General features: G+C 40.0%; 2 protein-coding genes across 3 annotated transcripts; both read right to left on the bottom strand.

Moving 5' to 3' along the window:
• Positions 1 to 396: 396 nt before the first annotated feature.
• LOC120784452 (phosphatidylinositol 4-phosphate 5-kinase type-1 alpha-like) lies at positions 397 to 12184 on the bottom strand. Its single transcript, XM_040118295.1, has 16 exons — positions 12071 to 12184; positions 8730 to 8764; positions 7938 to 8030; positions 7563 to 7693; positions 7328 to 7445; positions 6671 to 6823; positions 6215 to 6514; positions 5394 to 5629; positions 5198 to 5281; positions 5014 to 5062; positions 4679 to 4763; positions 4424 to 4594; positions 4176 to 4308; positions 4029 to 4091; positions 3811 to 3910; positions 397 to 3679 (listed from the first exon to the last, which is right to left on the bottom strand). The coding sequence occupies exons 1-16, from the start codon at positions 12114 to 12116 to the stop codon at positions 3677 to 3679; spliced, it is 1800 nt and encodes a 599-aa protein (XP_039974229.1). The 5' UTR covers positions 12117 to 12184; the 3' UTR covers positions 397 to 3676.
• Positions 12185 to 13357: 1173 nt separating this feature from the next.
• LOC120784613 (extracellular matrix protein 1-like) lies at positions 13358 to 19992 on the bottom strand. 2 transcript variants are annotated; one of them, XM_040118553.1, is made up of 11 exons: positions 19448 to 19992; positions 18746 to 18796; positions 18113 to 18181; positions 17855 to 17908; positions 17666 to 17701; positions 17281 to 17561; positions 16475 to 16680; positions 14821 to 15109; positions 14516 to 14715; positions 14183 to 14270; positions 13358 to 13989 (listed from the first exon to the last, which is right to left on the bottom strand). In XM_040118553.1, exons 1-11 carry the CDS (start codon positions 19515 to 19517, stop codon positions 13807 to 13809), a joined length of 1527 nt encoding a protein of 508 aa, XP_039974487.1. In that variant the 5' UTR covers positions 19518 to 19992; the 3' UTR covers positions 13358 to 13806. The 2 variants fall into 2 exon arrangements, with proteins under 2 accessions (XP_039974487.1, XP_039974488.1); XM_040118554.1 differs by lacking the exon at positions 17855 to 17908.

Here is a 19992-nt window from a genome sequence, read left to right as displayed (position 1 = left end):
GAAAGGTTTGTTGGTTTGATTTTCCATCTCTGCAAATCCGATCCGAATCCGAATCCAGATGCGGGAATACATCCCTTCTGCCACTGATCTTAAACGCTACATGATCAACAAACACTTCACCCTGGGCAATGTGTTCAACTGGAGTTCCCTGGAGTATGAAATCACAGGGCAGCTTTTGGTGGAAGAAGACCAAGAAGTTATTTATCAGGGTGTAAAACAGTGAATCAATCACTAGTCACCACATTTGTTGCAGCATTAACTATATCAGTGAATGATGTTATGTTCTCTAGAGATTACTAAAATCTCTTCAGACACTTATAAAAAAGGTGGTATTTTTTTTGAACACCTAGTAACAGGTAGTTAGATAATGCTAATAAATAAGGGGAACAAAACCAAGATTTAGAAAATATGTTTAATCCTTTAAAATCAGACATGAAAACATCACCACCACATAACTGAAACATGGCAGGAGGGACAGGCAGCACATATTGCATGAGAAAGGCATTTCCGTGACTCCTATGTACATATACACATTTTATACACAGTAAAAATATAGTAATTGAAGCATACAGGACAACCAGCAACGTTGGCTCATAAGCCGTGTGAAACATTCATGTAGAAAAAGCACGGGAGCTTAACGGCCCAGAATCATCATGGAGAGAATATATCTATCATATCACAATCTAAACATGAAATATAAAAAGTGAAATTGTCAAATAGTCCCCCTTCATAGGCAATACACACTATAAAGTTTTCACACATCCTTCTGTCAGTTTACAGTATACGTACAATCATCTAAGGTACATAATACAACTTTATCATTTCAGCCTACAGCATCAATCAAATTAATAAATATACTTCTTGGAGCTGAAAGGTGGCAGATTGTGGTTCATATTGCATTACTTCAAATGTATTGTAGTGTCTACACTGAGTGCACAGCTCTTTAAGCACCGAAGGATGATGTTTCTCTTGTGCCATGGGTGTAGTACATAACTGTGACACAACTGGCCTGAGGCCAGCAATTACAAAGCACCACCCATTTAAAAAAAGTTACAACATAAAACATCAAAATCAAGCTGTCACAAGTTATAATCTGGATTTTTTTTTCAAATCAGAAAGGTTTTCTGGGAGTGTTTTTCTTTGGTGGCTGTTTGACTCTGAACCAAGTAAATACAACTTTAAACTGATGTTTGAAATAATCAGTAATTAGCATTTCAGCATAATATCAGAAGTAATCAATTTCAAGTACATTATCCCAACTACACAAAGGATGTAAATAATGGGTTCTGAGAGCTACCACAATTGCAGTAAATTTTAACTTTTCAAAGGATTTCACAGGAATGTGGAGTTGACTCTTGAAATGTCTCAGGCCAAAGTAAAATAATTCTTTGATAAAGAAAAATAAATCTTTACAGGGACTAGGTTAATGTCAGATACAGCCTATCAGACATGAAATTATCAAGCAAAAAACATCCAGTTTTAAAATAGATCCTTAAAACACAGGTTAACCCAGTGTTATTACCACATACAACATATCAATCCATGCAGGTATCCAGGGGTGTTTAATTTCATTTTCACGGCAAATGTACTGGATCCTGAACATCCCTCACAGGAGCTCCCTACTCTTTTCTTTGGTGCAGCGACTGGCTTATAATACAAAAGAGTCAGTCCTGAATCCTCAACTGCGCATTGACGAACGAGTAATTTTCGTTCTTTCTATATTCATAACTCAAATTTCCCCTTCTCCCTCTCTGCTTCACAGACCACATGTGCCTAACAACCATACAAACATAAACAGAAATTCATTAAATGAGATGATGTCTAAGATCTTCAATTCGGCTACATTTCACCTGGTAGTGATTCAAATTTCTGTATCAGAAATATCTCATGCGGTAAAAAGCTTTCAGCTAAGCAACATCTGTGACCTGTTTAACGCCCTAAACAATGAGATAAAGACAAAACATTTTGTGGCAACAAAGCTTAATTTGTTATGAACTAACGAGTAAAAGAGTAGTAAGACTACATTAAAAAAAAAAAAAATAAAACACATGGATAGTAATATTGGTCCTAGATTGGATGTGGGCGGGTGTCATTTCTGTAACCAGCAGAAATAAATAATAAGAGACAGTCATCCGTACTGTCTGATGTCAGAAGACTTAAAAGGTTTGGCTGAGCTGATGAACCAAGGTGACTGAACACTCGACATGCACGTAACCAAATGGGATTATACTAGTGTTTGCATTAAAATCTGAAATTCTTTTAAACCTTGACAACAGATTGGTTGGTCCAGACAACAAATGGCAGTTTGATGACTTCAGCTGTAGTGATAAGGCAGGTTTCTCTGTGCGACACTAACCTGTAAAAAATGTCCGTTATACATGACATTAGGTGAGGGACAAACCTGTAAAGGCACAGACATGACAGACAACAGGCAGTAGTTTGAATGTTACTGTTCTATTAACTAATACCATTACTTCATTTAACAGCATCTACTGGGTAGCAATGTTGTCGACAGCTCTTTTCTCTGTATTCATTTATACTGTATGTCAGCACATATGGTCACATCAGAGGGGGAGATTTTCAGGGTTGTACAAATGTGGTCTGCCATGTTAATAAGACACATTCTATGTAAGAAAAACATTGTAATGTACATTCAGCAGTGGCAAGATCTAGTCGGACCTGTGCAGCACCACCGTGGCTTCCAGCAGAATAACTTATCACAAAAAGTGTAACAAAATTACCGCAGGGGTCTGGTTCAAGCCATCCCTTCGGTGTTACAAAATCTGACTTCAAACAAATACTGTACATCCACAATCAGTAAAAAGAAAAGAATACAAGATTGCAGAGTTGACAGCAGCAAGTGTTGATTTGAACAATGACCATCAATAGCTCAGACTTCCCCTTGCTCATGAGGAGTGCTGAGAGGAAATGGAGGTGTGGTAACAGAAATACTAGAGCATGAGTCACAGAAATGTGAACCCACTTAGATTGTGCATGAACACACAGGAAAATATTTCCTCCTACAAATGTAGGCTATACCCATCATGTGCTCTTATCTTAAGTGTGTGTGTGTGTGTGTGTGTTCCTGCTGAAAGGCTGTCTGTGCCCACTCACATCTCTTCATGCTGTCAAATGTGGGCACAACGACTGACTCTTCATGGAGAGTTTCACTGCCTTCACCATCCACTGGTGACGGGGGGCTTTTTATAATATACAACTAATTATTTTGTTTATTATGATGTTGCAGCAGACAGACACATTGCGAATATGAAAGAGAATCCTTCTTTAATCAGTGTAATGCTGCTGGGGCTATTAGAGAGCTGCCAATTCAGGGTCATGCGCCAGGCGTTTTTCTAGGTGTTTATGAAAGACAATTGGGCTTGGGGACAGGTGTGGACAAAATGTGTACGCACAGTGACTGTTTGTAGCTGGGAAAGTCTAAGGCCCACTGCACACTGTCCTCATGATCTTCGCATCACTGCTTTCCTCACTGTCAGAACCTTTCCTGCACCTCGCTGCTTTATCCAGCGATCCCTGTATATACTGTATGTATGGGTGAGAAACATAGGTGCAACGAAGGGTCCGCAGTGGAGACTTTCGCTCTCTTTATCCTTACTTCCACCCACCTCACCTCGGCCAGAAACGCCTCGTCCTTAGATGACACTGTGTCTGTTTTTTACTGTGAAGATCAAAGCAATGCAAAGATTAAGAGGGGTATAAAATATGTACAACTTCTACTGGCTGCGTCTAAAATAAAATTGCAAATAATATTCAATCAGAGATGTATCATTTCATTTCATTTAGACTTACAAAACAGATGTTGGTCTCAGGGACAATGTCTGAAAGTGAAACTACATCTTCATTTCCAGACAGGTTGCCAGAATTATCTGCAGCCCCTTCTGCCCCCAAACTGGCACACAGAGAAAAAGACAATTAACAAGACACAATGACTACCACGAGTGAGAAAAAGACATCTATGTTCAAATTTGATGAGGATGTTATTTTATGACCTATCACTGCTTCTGTACCTATGGGAAGCACCCTGGTCATGGTCTGTGTTTGCCGATTTGTGCACTTCCACTCCTACAGATCTGCAGAGAAAAGTCAGAGCAAAGAATATTAAAACAGTGTGAAAGTGATTTGGAAGAATAAAGGTTATGCATTATTGTCTTTACCGCAGGGGAGGAGAGGTGGGGGCAAATCCTGTGCTGCCTAGTGATGAGGTGGACAGGTTGGCCTCACAGTCAGCAGGGTTGTCTACCAGCGGAGGGGTCCTCGGAACAAGATCAGGTCTGCCCAACTGCACGCCTGAGAACAGTATTACTGCAAATTTCAACACCAGTATCTCCAATTTGAGCACAGCTATGAGATAAATTGTTTTGTGGACACAATAAAAAACTGCCTGTGATGTGTCAGCTCTTACCACTGTCACCCTCTGACTCTGTACTTTTGAAGTGGCTGTGGTACACCAGTCTGGAGTCAACAGCTGACTGTCCAGTTGCGTGGGAGAGTGGGGTGGGAGCTCCCAGGGTGGGGGCCCTCCTTAGCCCCCCCTGACCTCCACCACGACTCTTCTTAGATGGAGATGGTTTTACTGAAGACAGGAGGACATCTGTATTTTTTAAGCTTTCAATGCATCAGGATCTTAGCATCAGTGAGCACACATATACATACTTACGTGGAATTTTCTTAAACACAGTGCTGCACATGAATTGCTGGAAACGTTCTGCATAGAAGCCTGGTCTGTGAACCGAAACTGTGTCCTAAAGTAGTAAAACAGCAACAAAGCGATTAGAACCTGACAGACACCAACATTTTTAAGTCTATATGCAATCAAAACAGCTGTGCTTACTATTTTTTTGTTTGCTCATGTACCATCTTGAGCAAGCTTTCATATTAACACAATTTACTGTTTATCCATTAATCACTCTACTCTGAGCCATTCTGCTCAGTTTCTCTGCTTACTGGTCTTTTTGTTTTCTTTCACAGAACATTTAGTGTGTAGACTCTTACCCCATCATGGACCAAAGCTTTCCAAGAGTGCTCCAACTTCTTAATAAACCTAAATGAGAAAAAAAAACAAAACAAAACAATTTACTGCTAGTTATGTAAATGGGTAAGGTAGGTGGGAAGCTTGCTCATGAATTAAGAACAAACGCTTATGCCAGAAAACTGATTTGGTTGTCGGGACACAGACCTGTATGACTGGAGAATGTCAATGATGCCAATGTAGATCAGCAACCTCTCTCCTTTAGTATTACGAGCTGGAATACCACCCATGCTGGAAGGACAAGGCCAGAAGCAAGAAAAGATCATTTAATTGTCCCAGTCACAAATTACACTGCAAACAAACAATGCAGTTCAAATTCAGCTCTGCTCGCAATAAGACTCACTGGTCTTCTGAATCTAAAGCTCCCTTCCCTCGAGCCTCCCCCTGGATGGACTCCAATGCTGTACAGTACAGACTTTTCTGGGCTTGTGGCCGGCGCTGATCTGGAGTCACAGCTCCATCTGACCCACCACTGTCCCCCGAATTGCCCCCACCACGCTCCCGCTCTCGACTGGCCTGGTCCATGTTGTGGATGCCCATCAGTAGGCTGTAATCCATGATCTTGAAACTCTGTAAGAGCTACATAAAACATACAAATACAATAAATCAGTTGACGTGGCCATCAATAGGAGCAACCCCTCATGTCTTAACTTTCACACACACTGTTGATCAAAGACTCAGACAACATATTTTTGCCAATGTTTTGAAAGTACAGCTGTAGAAAAACTGCAGCAAACCTTTACACTCAAAATATTCACAATATTATGTATGATGCCTCCTGAGACTGGATGCAATTTCATTTGTTAGCAATCTTTGTGTTTTGTCTACAAGGGGCAAGTTTAATTATGATTTTTTAAAACTAATCTTACATCTTAACACACACACACACACACACACACACACACACACACACACACACACACACACACACACACACACACACACACACACACACACACACAAAGACCCACACATCAGTATGGTGGAGGACAGTGAAACCCTAAAACAGGTGCATGTACACTACTCAATAGTATTGATAGTGTAATGAGATACAAACAGCTTGCACGACGGTACTATTGAAAACAACACATCAACACAGAATGGCCATGCTGGTTAAAATAAAAATCAATCAGTCAAAGAAAAACAAGTGTCTCTGTGGCTCACCAAGCAGTCCCTCTGTATAGTCTTGCACAAAGCATTGTAGTTGTCCGCTTCCAGCAGCAGGCCATCAGGCAAGTCCTGGATAAAGTCCAGGTCTTTGTGAGTGGGAACAGCCTTTTCTCTCTCCTTAGGGGAGGCTCTTCTCTTATAGGTGGAGCCTTTCAAGTCATATTTGAGGTGCATGGGGATGGTCCGAGGCAGAAGATTGTTCATCACTACAATACGGATATTCTTGCCCCCTGCCTGAACACAGTAGAGTCCATAGAACTTTGGCAGCAGCGTGCGCTTGTTTTGGTTTATATTCTAGAAGTGAGGAGGAATATGGAAAAAAAAGTTGATATTTGTCGCACTTTGGAAAGAAATTATTGCTCCTACTCATTTAAGCCTTCTACTCTCATGATAATTATAGTTATTGCAATAATAAATCACTCATACTGAACACACTCTATCCAGGCTCACCATGAAGTATCCAGGGAGTAGTTTCTGGAGGAACTCAGCCTCTTTGTGTTGAACAGTCTTGATGATGAATTCGTCATCACTGGAGACATAGAAGAGGGATCCGCTGGCTCCGGGATTAGACAGCTCGATTAGTGGCTCGTTACACAGAGAATACTTCAAGAGGAAGAGGAGTGTGCATTAGTATCCAGTCAAAACAGAGAAAATATGTTGGCCTATCCACAACTCCAATTTAATTAAATCAGTGGTTCTAAACCTGACTTTGGAAAACCAAAGGAGGGGTGCTAAAAAAAGTTACCATAAGATACTTTTATAATTACAGTACCTCTCAGCTAATTGTAGAAACACACTGACTTCTAACAATGACTTCTGACTGCACAGTCACTTTATTGAAGTAGCTGGACTACAGAGACATGGGGCCATTTCTGTTGGTAGGAGTGCCTGAATGAGAAGGCCATTCATTGCCTCATTTATTAAATCTCACTGATTGCCAGAACTGGGAGGCCTCTAGATTTAAGTGACATTTTTCATCCTCAAAAGGGATGATCTACAGATGAATACTGAACTAAACCATTATCCTATATGAATATGAGGAGAGTGACAAAAGCCAAAACATGGAACACTTTTTGTAAACATGGCAGTGTGTTTAGTAGTACTGACCAGATAGTCATCTGGCCGAATCCCAAACAGTTCTCTGAAGTAACGAAAGGCAATAGGAGCATAGGTCTTAAAGCGAAAGTCACTGTAGTGATGAGCAGGTGTCAGGTTACTGCCTTCACTGAAAACACATGAGAGACAGAGCAAGAGACAGAAAGGCCATTAATCTACATGAAACCACACATTTATAAAAATGAAAAAAATCACTGTTTATTCAACTATGAATTCTGCTGCTAACCTGGGGAAGAAGATGCTTTCGACCACCACGAAGTCTTGCATGAGAACATCCCTCTCCGCCTTTTGGCTTAAGCTGCCAACTGTGTGAGCGATGCCCAATTGGATTGCACCTTTTAGGGCAGATGATGTGGTCTAAGGAGGTGGGAGAGAGTAGTAGAGAGAGTAAGCACCAGAACCAACACTATCTTACCCTATGACTTCTGCTGTTTCACTCACTATTTTTGGGTGTCTAGGGAGAGGAAATGCCAAACTAATTTTAGAATATAAACACCAAACATGTGAGTGTACACACTGGTCCTTTTCCACTTTTCACCTCGGCTGCTCAGTGCTGTGGGTGTCAACAAACCGGTGTCACCGACCCCCACTCTCTTCTAACCTTTTTATAGGTAGTCTCTCCTGTGGTGGTCTCAACGCCCCGGTGTCCGATGGTCTTCTTCATACTCTGAGTTGTGCCTGAGGAGCCAGGCATCTGAGGACAGGGACAGAGAGAAAAACATTTAAAATGTGGCCTGGTGTGTGCGTGTTTCTGCGTGTGTGTGTGTGTGTGTGTGTATGTGTATGCTGTTGAACACAGAAGACAAAGAGCTAGCTGTATGCAAGTTTTAGGCCACACTGAGTAAATATCTTCTCAGGACAGCCTAGTTGATGGCTGGTATCCCAGCCATCAAGTGACTGACCTCTGAGTGAAAGTCAACTTGTGTAGCAGAGGGAGGGAGTGAAAGCAATGTTAGTTGGTCTGGCTTTATCTATGGGTGACTGATATATTTACGTCTATGTTTAGTACATAACTGCAGTTAAATAAATACCAATTAAATTTACATTAATTTTTACTCTCTGTCTGCCTCTCTCTCTTTTTAAATCAACATTTTTAAGCAAACTTCCCACAAAAAAAAAAAAAAAGTGGATCACATGTGTTTTCAGGCATTTATTCACCTTTTATCACTGCTGTAACAAAAGCCAGTCTCTTACTTGCACAAAAAAAATGAATATCCTTTTTGTGACTGACAACTCAGACAGACAATGGCTACATCAATGCAGGCTTGAACTCTCTAAACCTGTTCTGCTTACCTTCACAAGAGCTGACTGGATCACCATTTACTTTACGTGGGGCAATACATAATGCAGAGGAGTTTTGTCAATTCATTGAGGCCATTTCTGACATCCTTACCTCTGAAGGGGCCATTTTTCGGAAGCTGCTGGTCCCTAAAGACAGAAAAACAAGTTAAATTATGATTTTACAATGTGAGAGACAATGGAAAACATACAAGGAAGAATGCTAAAGACTTAAAGAACTGCTAGTTCCCTTGTTGACTCAACTTCATTAGTCTTCATGTACATTTCAACCTATGCAGTCAGTGTAAACTTAATGCTTGAAATCATTTAAAGAATTTGAGTTGGCAGCTTTTAACATCGAAGAATTTGTTAATGACTGTTTGAGAAACCCTCCGCTGGTTAATTAGCAGGGCTATTTCCAGCACTGGCTGATGACTATGAGGCCAATGATGAGCCCAAACCTAAATGTGGCCACAGTTACTAACTGCTGCCACCGATACCACCAACTCTCCGTGAACTGGAACTACTTGTCCCCTGGGCTGCCTGCTCCAGATACATCTGGTCCATGAGGAAGTGTCTCTACAGTCACCAACTCCTTTCACAAAAAAAGTACAATTTCTATTTTTTTTTTCTGTTACAGCCTACTTTGTGTCTCACAGTAACTTTGCTTTATAATCTTGATTACCTGCACTATGCTAACATTATGAATATATAATGTTTGTTAAATTAAGCCATTTGGCAAACTCAGCTGATGAGCATAGGAGTAGTTTCTTGCAAGTAGTCAAGTCATGTTGAAGGTTTGTGCTATCACCATGCAAAGACCCTTGGATGTAAGTAAAATGTATTGGTTTGATAACCAAAGATAAGAAGTAAAATTATAATAAACGACTCGGACACAGTCTTTGCTCCTGAACAAGCGAAACAAAAACAGCACACAGTAGTTTTTTTTTTAAGGAAAAGCACACCACTGAAATAAAAAAAATACTCAATATGACTTTCTCTGTCCTTATATAAACTTGCTGTTTTAACCTACTATCTCACCCACTCTGTGAACACCTCTAGCCTGTAACCAATGGCAACATCTACTTCAATGCTGCAGTGCCACAGGTCAATATATTGTACATACAAAAAGATGTTAGGAAGATTATACACCTGTACTAACAATCTTGCGTGTGAAATCTACGCATATCTACAGCATACTCAATCCAGGCAATGCAAAGTAAGTGGTCACTTCAACCCAAACAAAAGGTGGGAGTGTTAATAATATGGGAGAATCACTAAATGCCATGCATCTCTTCTGAGTTACCAGAGACACACTGCAATCCACCAGAAAACAGTGAGCATCATTCTGCCCACATTCCCTCTCATTATACAAAACCACACACTATATCATCACTACTCATGCAGTTCCTGCTCTCACACACGGAAACACTCACGCACACCCATGCTAGTACCTCGCTGTAATGCTCTCCTCCAGAACTGAGTCCTAATATCTGTGGAGCAGGGCATGGTCAGCCTAAATGGCTTAACCTAGTAAATAAGTAACACTGAACAAATTTAAAACATTACTGTATTGGTTAAGAGAAAATGTGTTATCCAGTGCTGAAATGATTACTCGATTACGCAATTCAAAAAGAAAATTAATCTGGAACTATTTTGTTTACTGACTAATCATTTCAGTCATTTTCCCAGGCTAAAATGCTAAATTTTTTCTGCTTCCACCTTCTTAAATACGTACATTTACTGATTTTCTATGATCATATATGATATTAAAAACTGTCTTTGGGTTTTGGAATGATAGTCAGATAAAACAAGTAATTGAAGACAATGCCTTGGACCCTGGAAAATTATAGTAGGCATTTTTTATTTTATAAACGGCAGATTAATCAATAACAAAAACGATCACTTATTGCAGTCCTAGATTCATCACACTGCAATATTGCTCAAAAGTCAAAGTAGAAGTAGATACTAATACACAGTGTGCATCAGATTTGGGCTAGGAATTAGACTAACCTACTTACTTAACAATGACTTTAGCTTGTCAGTGACAGGCCTTACGACAAAAGGCAAACCATCTGTTCCTCTCTGTATACCAAACAACTCCCTGCTAGCCTTGTTCACGTGTAGCCTGCAGCCTGCAGAGGGCAATAATAAGGGCCATGCACACTCCCTTAAAATCATTTTCTGCCTATGAAGAGTCCATAAATATACTGGTTCTCAGCCCGATTAGGAAACAAGGCCAATAAGTACTAATATGGGAAACCACAGTATGTTACTGTCACTCAAGTGTCTGTGTGTGTGCGTGCGCGTTTGACAGAATGCTGTATCTTGTATTTGTGCAGTCTCAGGCTCTCAGCCATGTGGGAGCCTAGAGACTGCTTTGAAGCCACTATTTTTATTCACTGATTCAGACTGGGTGGCTACCTAGGGAAAAGCAACTCCTCTATACACGGGAAGCTAATGAGTCACACACAACTAAATGGATTGCCAAGATGAAATGTCTCCATCATCTTTCCTGTTCTTCAAAAATAAAATACCCCTGAAAACACTTGAGCTGCCCACCACCCTTCTGTGTGCCCACTGAAAACAGAGAAAGTCCAGTTCATGAGCAATTCACCATGCATAGATCTGAAGATCTAGACAAACCTTTCCTCGGCTTAACATGGACGGAAGAATGAAAGAACCCTGTTCATCAACCAGATAAGCATGACAAGCCTGTGTCACTGGTTGAAAGAATGTAGGAAATCAATAAGCTATTTGTTTTGATAATACACCACCTAAACTGTGAAACTTTCGAAAGTAACTGATAGGGGGTAATTGTTGAAGATACCGAATGGAAACCGCTAATTAACTTTACCACAAACCTGGATAGACAGACAGAAAGCCGGGGGAAGAGGAGGGGTGTAACGGGCGAAGAAGGCAAGGAGATAACGGAGTAGCTATAGCTAACTTCTCCTGGATGGACAGACCTGTTTGAAACAGCAGCCAGACCACGTCCCATTCTTCTACTCAACAATAGACTGATATTTACTAATACTCATGCTTTTAGCTCCTGCGTCCAGCTAACTCGTTATCATAGAAATCACCGTTAACGAAATAACCGAGTTGATAACAAAACACTCTGTTTAGCCAGCGTGGTCTTAGGAAATATTTATTTTCTTATTAACTTCAATAGAGAGCTCGATATCAGTATGGGTGGATTGCTGACTAAAGCTTCGTTTTGTTAGCAACAACAAAAAACTAAGGTTAATTAACAAGGCAGCTAAACACGCTAGCCACTGCTTGGTTCATTTGTTGGGTTGAAAGCCTCGATGCTAGCTAGCTAACAGGCTAACCGGGAAAGGATAAAGCCATAGTCACCACATCACACCATTTTCATGGCTACAAAATGTTTCACTGATCTGTTTGTACGTTCGTTTTCACAGAAAAAAGGAGAAAGCTTTAGCTACTAGATACCTGTCGGGGCTGTTGATCCCGAGTCTGCTGTTCCAGCAGTCGCCATTACGGTTTGACTGTTCACATCACAGACAGTGCCGACAGTTGAATTCTGATGCTCATGTCGCAGCAGTACCACAGCGCCCCCACTGGACTGATGCTACAAACGGTTTACATCAAGCTTTAAAATATAAAACAACAAAAGATAGGTAATCTTTTTTCCCCCCAGTGGCTTTGAATATATTACTTACAATGTGGAAATCGTTTTTTATCAATAATCTTACCTAGGGAGCTGGAAGATGATTTACAGTCATTTCTGGAAATTTCCAGATTTTCTTAAAGGAATGTTTCCCAAATGCAAAAAAAAAAAGTTTTAACAGTGGGACAGAGATTATTAAGTAGGAGTATTACTGAGATTACCAATACAGAGTATTACTGAAGAGAAAAGGGGCACTTTTGTCTGTTATACTTTAGTTAGTTAGTAATTAAAAATAAGTTATAACTTAAAGGTTTTTTTTTAACGAAGTCCATAGAACTGTTTGTTGTTAACTGTCAATACACCTCACCTCTGTTGAAAACTCGACAGAAAATCTATAAAATGCACAAGACATTTATCTGAATATGAGTTTGTAACCTAATACATTTTCATTATAGACCAGATTCATTCTTGGCTGCATCAAATTACACCCCTGGTCTTTTTTCCTCTCTTTTTTTAAATTTACCTTTATTACTTATTTTCTTTATTATGTTTTTTTTCCAATGTGCTCATTTTATTCAGGATACAAGAAATAATTGCTGTGTGGGGACTTATGTTACATTTATTTCCTGATTACTATTTTTATGATATTGTAATGTATTTTTGATCTGCATAACTTGCGATAAAGACCATTAAATATTTTCCCATCATGCCTCAGTTCTATGCATAATATAATATAAAAAATTAGTTGTTTTTTTTAAAGTACAATCCCCATTGATCAAAAGAAAGATGATTTTCATCTCCCATCTCCCTGCTCAAATGCTAAAAGGCAGCAGTACCAGTATCTAATAAGAAAATCATGTTTAGTTTTCAAGTAAACATTAGTATTAAAATAGACAGTAAAAATCCCAACCATAAAACGTAATTATAACAGAACACAGAGAAAATCGTGGTTCGTTACATAACAATAAAGTCTTCACAGAAATCTGTCCATGTAATATTCATAATTTATGACAATCACATTTATATCAGCCCAGTTTAAAATGTTAACTCACTGTACCAGGCCCACATACAAGGTCAATGCTGGTCAATACAGTAAACCACACAAAAGGTACATTTAAAAAATGTCTTTATTAGAATTGTCGTAGATATGATCTTAACCACAAAACTATATAAAAAAAAGAGAACTGATCTTGCAGCTCCCAAGGAATCAAGAAAATGCATATAATTCATGATCAAATATGTAAAAAGCAGTCTATAAAAATAGTGGTACAGTGAAACTTTTATAAACTATGCACTTAACAATACATTTATTTATAAATGTATTCTTCTGATAGCAGTGCTTCTCATGTGATCTCAGACAAACATATGCAATACATTAAGCTGGAATTTGGTCCATATTTTGTATATTCTTTTCATCTTACAGACCTTTAAGTGGGATTTGTGCTGCAATAATTTTTCCTCTTGACTGAATGGAGGCTACCTTTGCTGCTATTTTACCATTTTCCTGAAGCCTACTGGCCAAGCGCTTGTAGGGTCAGCAGCAAAAGGCCATAAGGGTTTAGGAGAGCGGGCACATTTTCTTTTTCTTCTGACGTAAGACATTGGTGGCTTTGGTGATGGCATCCATGAGAATTTTGGAGAGACACTGTGATGTCTTCTGTGAAGGCAGGCGGCAACAGCGGCGGACGGCTGGAGGAGAAGCCCTCCCTGGTGAACACAGGGTCTCTGATATTTCCTGAAGCTGATTTCATGGTGAGAACAAATCCGGGCAAATGAGAAATAGCATCAAAAAAGTCAGAATTTTGAGTTAATATCTCCTCAACTTTCATTCAGAAGTATTACATTTAAAATGTTCGAAGCCCAAGCTTTGTCTTCTGGTGTGCTGTGCTCTACTTTGTACCGACTCACTTCCTTTTTGATGCTTTTTAACTCACCTTTTGCACAGAACAATTGGTCTTGTCTTGTTCAGACAGGGGGCAGCATTGGTCAACAAAGCTTTTGAGAGGGAAACCAACAGGAAACCTGAAATGCAATCACATCATTACTATGTTTCAAACTTTTCATTGGTCACAGATTGTGCAAATATGTTTAGATCCATGACAATATTGTCAACACAGAATATACTGAAGATAAAGATGTGTCAGCACATTTCAAGACAAGAGAGATTTCAGTACATCAGGCAGCTTGAGATTCACTTCACTTTTGTGACAGAACAAATGACAAAAAACAGGAAGGAGAAAATGAAGGAGACAGAAAACCTGTCTTACTTCTTCTTGATGATCTTATGAGTGTCACATATGTTGTTAAGTGAGAGCTCTTCAGTGGCAGAAGTCATATTATAATGAGGGTCAGGAGAAATCTTTTGGAAACAGTTGTATCGATCATTTGCCACATCACCCGAACAACAGTAGAAATCCACGTGTCCACCATTCTTATCCAAGCAAAACTTGTCAAGCTCCTCACGCCACTAAAATACAAAAGGAGAATGGACATGAGAAGGACAATTGCTCAATTAAAGCAAACCTTATATGCAAAAAGCTAAATATTTATGTTTAGAAGTTTCTTGTTTTACCTTCCGATCAGCACAGTTGAGCACATCCTGCTTCTTTTTGCAGCACTGCTTGAATCCCTTCTCCATACGATTAATGGTCTTTGCCCGACGAGCCAGCCCTCCATAGCCTGAACCTGGCAGGCACTTGACATTATAAAGGGGTCGTAGGTTCTGGTTGAGACACACTGATTCAATAGATTCTGCAGTGGGTCGTCCAGGAGGAAAGTTGATGTCAGTTTTCTTGGAAGTAGATGGTTTTTTCTCCTTCTTTCGTCTGTTTCCTGTGACACTGTATGGAGTCATCACTGTCCTGTAAAGTATGAGGCATATTGTAACATCAGTTCCAAGCATGACCTCCTACAGTCTCTATGATGCATCTAAAATAAAGGAAGTTTGTTTTGCAATATGAAGTACCCTGATTGCCTTCTGTATTGAATTTCTTTTTAAACCATAATCTTTCTTTTGTCTGGTAATACTTGGTTGGTAATACTCTATTTTAGCCGTACACTCATCCAATCCCATCGCCGACAATGCATTAGGGCACATTCAGTGTGAAAAAATTCTTTCATCGGCATCGAACCACTCTGTTGACACAGCAGGGGATTCAGTGCAGTGACTTCTAGCCAAAAAAATGCAGGGTCATCCGGCATAAAAGCTGAACCATGGTCAATTTCTGCGCCTTGCTGGGTGACACTGCAATGTGTACTGGCAATCAAATACATGACAGTGCACAATATGGGATCTCCCTGCCATGACAACTTTCCACAGAAGTAAAATCCTTCCTCATGATACGATAAACTGCTGTGAAGTGTTTTGGCATTTGATAACTACCCAACCTCATGTAAATATTATTCAGACTGGAACTCTGGGATCATTTTTCATTCTCTCACCAGTAACTGAAGCAACACGCCCCCTCCAACACAGCCCCTAACATATTTTTAATGCAGGGCTGTTTTGGGACTGAACGACCACGTAGTCAGTCTCTTTGGCATTCAGTCCCACGCCCAACTAAAGATGTAAATATATGCAGAAACTGCTTACAAATATAGTTGTTTTTTTTTAAAGGCTTCATCAATTTACTTAAACAGCTGGGCACTGCAGAATTTAGCAAATGTTAAACAACATATAGGACATTTGTTGGGGACTACTTTTAGCGGTGAATTAATACACATTTGGTGTTCTAGTGAGTATTTACAGCACTAGGATTCTGTATTTGGAATTAAATCAAAATAAGCTATGCTGTCAGTGTTCATTGTAATGAAGGAACATGTCACCCAGTGTAATGTGGCTCACTGATGTGTTTTCAGTAGTTTTTGGACAACAATGGAGATCAGTGTCACAAAGGAATAAAGCAGTATGCGTTAGTACTATAGAAGCAATTCATTATTGGTTTGGATCTTTTTATGAGATTTTTTGACAACAAAATTATAGAATATCACCTGCCTTATTCCTTAAGGCGTGGCTGAGGGCTGTGCAGCAGGTTTAAAGCTGCTAAAGAAACTGATTACTGGTTTTGTCCTGTGTGGTGTTAAAGTTTCATTCAGTGTTTGAACTACTAAGTGAGCCCGAAAGAAGCGCAGTATTATAATTCTTTAATTTCACTGATTTTAAATAGTGATGCTGCTTAAATAAGATTGTCAATACCAGCGCTTGTTTTATTTATTTCGCCGCATACCTCTGGCAAGTGTTGGGGTCAAAGCTGAAGCTGGCAGTAGAGGGGAGCGGTGGCAACGGGATCTCCTCTGTTGGTTCATAGTTTGGGTTTGGTGCGTTGGTGTCGAAGCATGTTAGCATGTCGCTGCCTGTTAGTCTGCAGCACTCGTACAGCCGATCCTTTACTGAAGAGTCCTCCTCACAGAAGGATTTGACTGATAGCTCCCACTGTAGCAGACATAACAAAACGACATACACATTCAGGTTGTATTAATTAATCCTTTAATGCTTATATAAAGTCTACATGCCTGAGGCTGTAGGCTGAGTGAATGAATGGACCCCCCGCAATTACCTAGAGCATCTTAAGACATACTTTGCTTTATTCACTGAAGAATTTGGGAAAGTTTTGTTGCTTCCTCTGAGACAGCTTCACTTGTGCTAATGCAAAGACCTGTCTGTTATGCCTGGCTGGGCTGCATACAGTATAATGGGCTTATCGACTTGAAGCGCCCAAGGCCTTCAGCTCTGTTTCAAAAAGGCGAGTACCATCACCTCTGCAATGTAAGGCATGAAACGTGCATTTTTAAGTATAAAGTTAATATAAAGTTATAAAAGCTGCCAATAACATGACGCCTACCAGCAGCCTTCTTCTACTAATGAGAGGATACTACTGCAAAATGCTGAACACAAAAGAATTATCAATAAAGTGGAATAAACCAAGACAAAAACAATCAGAGCAAGAAGACACTGGATACCAAACAATCATTTTACATTCACACAGATTAAAAAACTGCTGAATCAGCTATAGGAGCTGTTGCAAAAACTTACCGCCTGTGTGGCACAACATAGCATCACTTCCCTAACCCACGTCCTGTTTTCTTGGCAGCATGTGCTAAACCAGGACTCTGCTTTATTGACAGCGCTGGCCCTTCGCCTCTGCTGACCAAAACCAGAGGCAGGAAAGTAAGAGTCTGGGTAGCTAGGACGACGGTATCCATGGAGACAGATGGCCTGGAGATTGTCAGAGGTTGGACGGCCAAGAGGAAACTGAACAGGGTAGTCCAGAATGAGAGGGCCACCATGAGAACGGGGCCCAAAACTTCGAGGGTCTTAGAAGGAAGGACAGGAATCATAAGATTAACCAATACTTTTTGTAGTAGGTGGTACAAAGTAAATGGAACCTCAAAAGAAAGACAGGAAAATAAATACATACGTTCCATTGGTCTCAAGGATCCTGGTCTGGAACTCACTGACAGAATAAAGGCAGTATTATTTAACAGTACTTCTGAAGTTTTTTCTTTATATAATTGAGACTTTATTGGACAAGGTTTAGTGGAGTAAAACAGGAGAGGGGAACATAAGTAAGAGAAAGAGACAGATAGATAAATAGATAGCAGCTTACTATGGGTATCGAGCTCTTTGGGTGGAGACACTATTACCTGCTCAACTAAGAAGTCTATAAAAAACAAAAAAAATAAGAAACAGAGAACATTTTAGGACACCAGTGGTTGTATGATTCATTACTGGCCAGATTAAAAGCAAGATAGGCAGACAAACCTGAGAAGCCAAAGTTAAAGGGACAAATTGTTTAAAGGGAACATGCAGCTATGTAGTTACGTCAAAACAAGGTCAAAACAGAAGATACGAAGACAAACAGTACCCTTGGGATTGAAGAGATCTGTCCATTCCACCTCTCTCTGCAACATGAATGAATCTGGTGTTTCTATCTCTGAAAGACACATAGATTGTTAGAACAATTCTTTACAAAAAGGACATGCTAATTCCTTCATATAGTTAGGCACCAGACAGACAGAAAGACATATGTTTATACTGTATTTCTGTACTTGAACATGACCTTGATTAAGTATAGTCATGACTTAGATTAGCCCATAAGCACTCTATGCATAACCTAGAAACAAATCTTAACCTAATCTCAAACTTAAAAGGGGTACACTAGTGATTTAGTATGTCACTTCCATAAAGTTTTGTGATTCCCTAAAGACAATAAAAAACAAGATATCATCAGGGTTATTTTTTCAAACTCTGGAAAGCTCCCTTTAGAGCCACACAAGACATTATATAATTGTTTTCAAGTGTTAGGTAGTTCTTCTTGTGACAAGCAAACTGAACTTCATGAGTAGAATCAGTGGAGTAGTCCTTAAACCTTGGTCTCAAGCTCAAGTCCTAAACCCTAAAATAGCCGCCAGTGAGAACTGGTCAAGTGCCACTCCGAGCATCTGGGACTCTAACTGGTCTTTGCAAAGATTCTGCTCTACTACATGAATACACACACCTTTTTTGTTAGGGTCAAAAGTGACTTCACGCTGCTCAAAGATGTGCTCATCTGGAAAATTGTAAACAAACAAAGAGAGACATAACACCAAAGTTACGCAACTCTCCATTTTTATTATAGTGAGAGTTGCCAGTGATGGAAGAATAATTCAAGTTCAAAAAAAATCAGAAAAATATACTCACAGTAGTAAAACTATGCTGTCATAATGGCTCCTGTCAGTGTTGCTTTATCAAATATTACACATAATATATGCTGATTTTATTATTGTAGCTGTTAGTTATTTTTTATTTTGCATATTTGTTAGTGTAATCTTTAAAAATGCATCATGTTTTAGTACCTCATATGTAAAATCTTAAGCTGCAAAGTAGTTATAGCTATTAAGTAAATGCAGCAATACGTATTTACCTCTTAAGTGTAAGGAAGTTTAAGTATTGGTATTCAAGTAAAGTACAAGTACCTGAAGATTATACTTGTGTGAATGGACTTAGTTACTTACCAGTTCTGGAGACATCTGGACAGACATGTATTTAAAAGTGCTTTAGAGTCTGTCTGCTACAGGATTAATGTCACTATGTTTACAAACAAACGCACTTCCAGCCGTTCAGACGAACAAAAATGGAGCCCGGGCCTTATGGCCAAGAAGCAAACAAAACAAATTCTGGTACGTTAACAAAAAAAAAGGAGAAAAACAACAGTACCAACCCTTGGATGCCGAGCTCAGTAAGACCGAGACCAACACGGTGGAGCAGACTAAAGCCCAAGACGAGCCCATTGCAAAACTTGTTCGTCTCTGTCCTGTACCGTTGGCGCTGCCGCTGCTGCTGCTGCCGCTGCTGCTGCTGACTGACTGTCCGGGTCGAGAGAGAGAGAGAGCAGAAGCCGCCCAGGAAAACACGCTCGGCGGGGCAGTGCGGAGACGGGCCCGGTAATTGGTCCGACACAGGCTGCCGTGCTGTCCGTCCGTGAGAGCGAAACCCCGCACCCGGGCAAACGGATTTTATGGCACTTGTGGGGCTTTTCTGGGGGGGGTGAGGCGGAGTGAGAGAGAAGAGGGAGGGAAGTTTTTCAACATGACTCATAGGCGATCGGCTCAAATCCTGGGTGTTATTCAGTCGGGAGTTATGATCTAGTCTTCGGTACCAAGTCGAAGAGCTCGAACGCACATATGAACCTGATTCTTATTATGAGTGGTCTGTTGGTTTGTTTTTTCAGGTCGGCTGTTACCTCTAAGCATTTAACTCGTCGCT

The sequence above is a fragment of the Xiphias gladius genome, chromosome 22 (assembly GCF_016859285.1).
Source record: "Xiphias gladius isolate SHS-SW01 ecotype Sanya breed wild chromosome 22, ASM1685928v1, whole genome shotgun sequence".
NCBI lineage: Eukaryota > Metazoa > Chordata > Actinopteri > Istiophoriformes > Xiphiidae > Xiphias > Xiphias gladius.
This window is presented reverse-complemented; position numbering and strand designations above follow the sequence as displayed.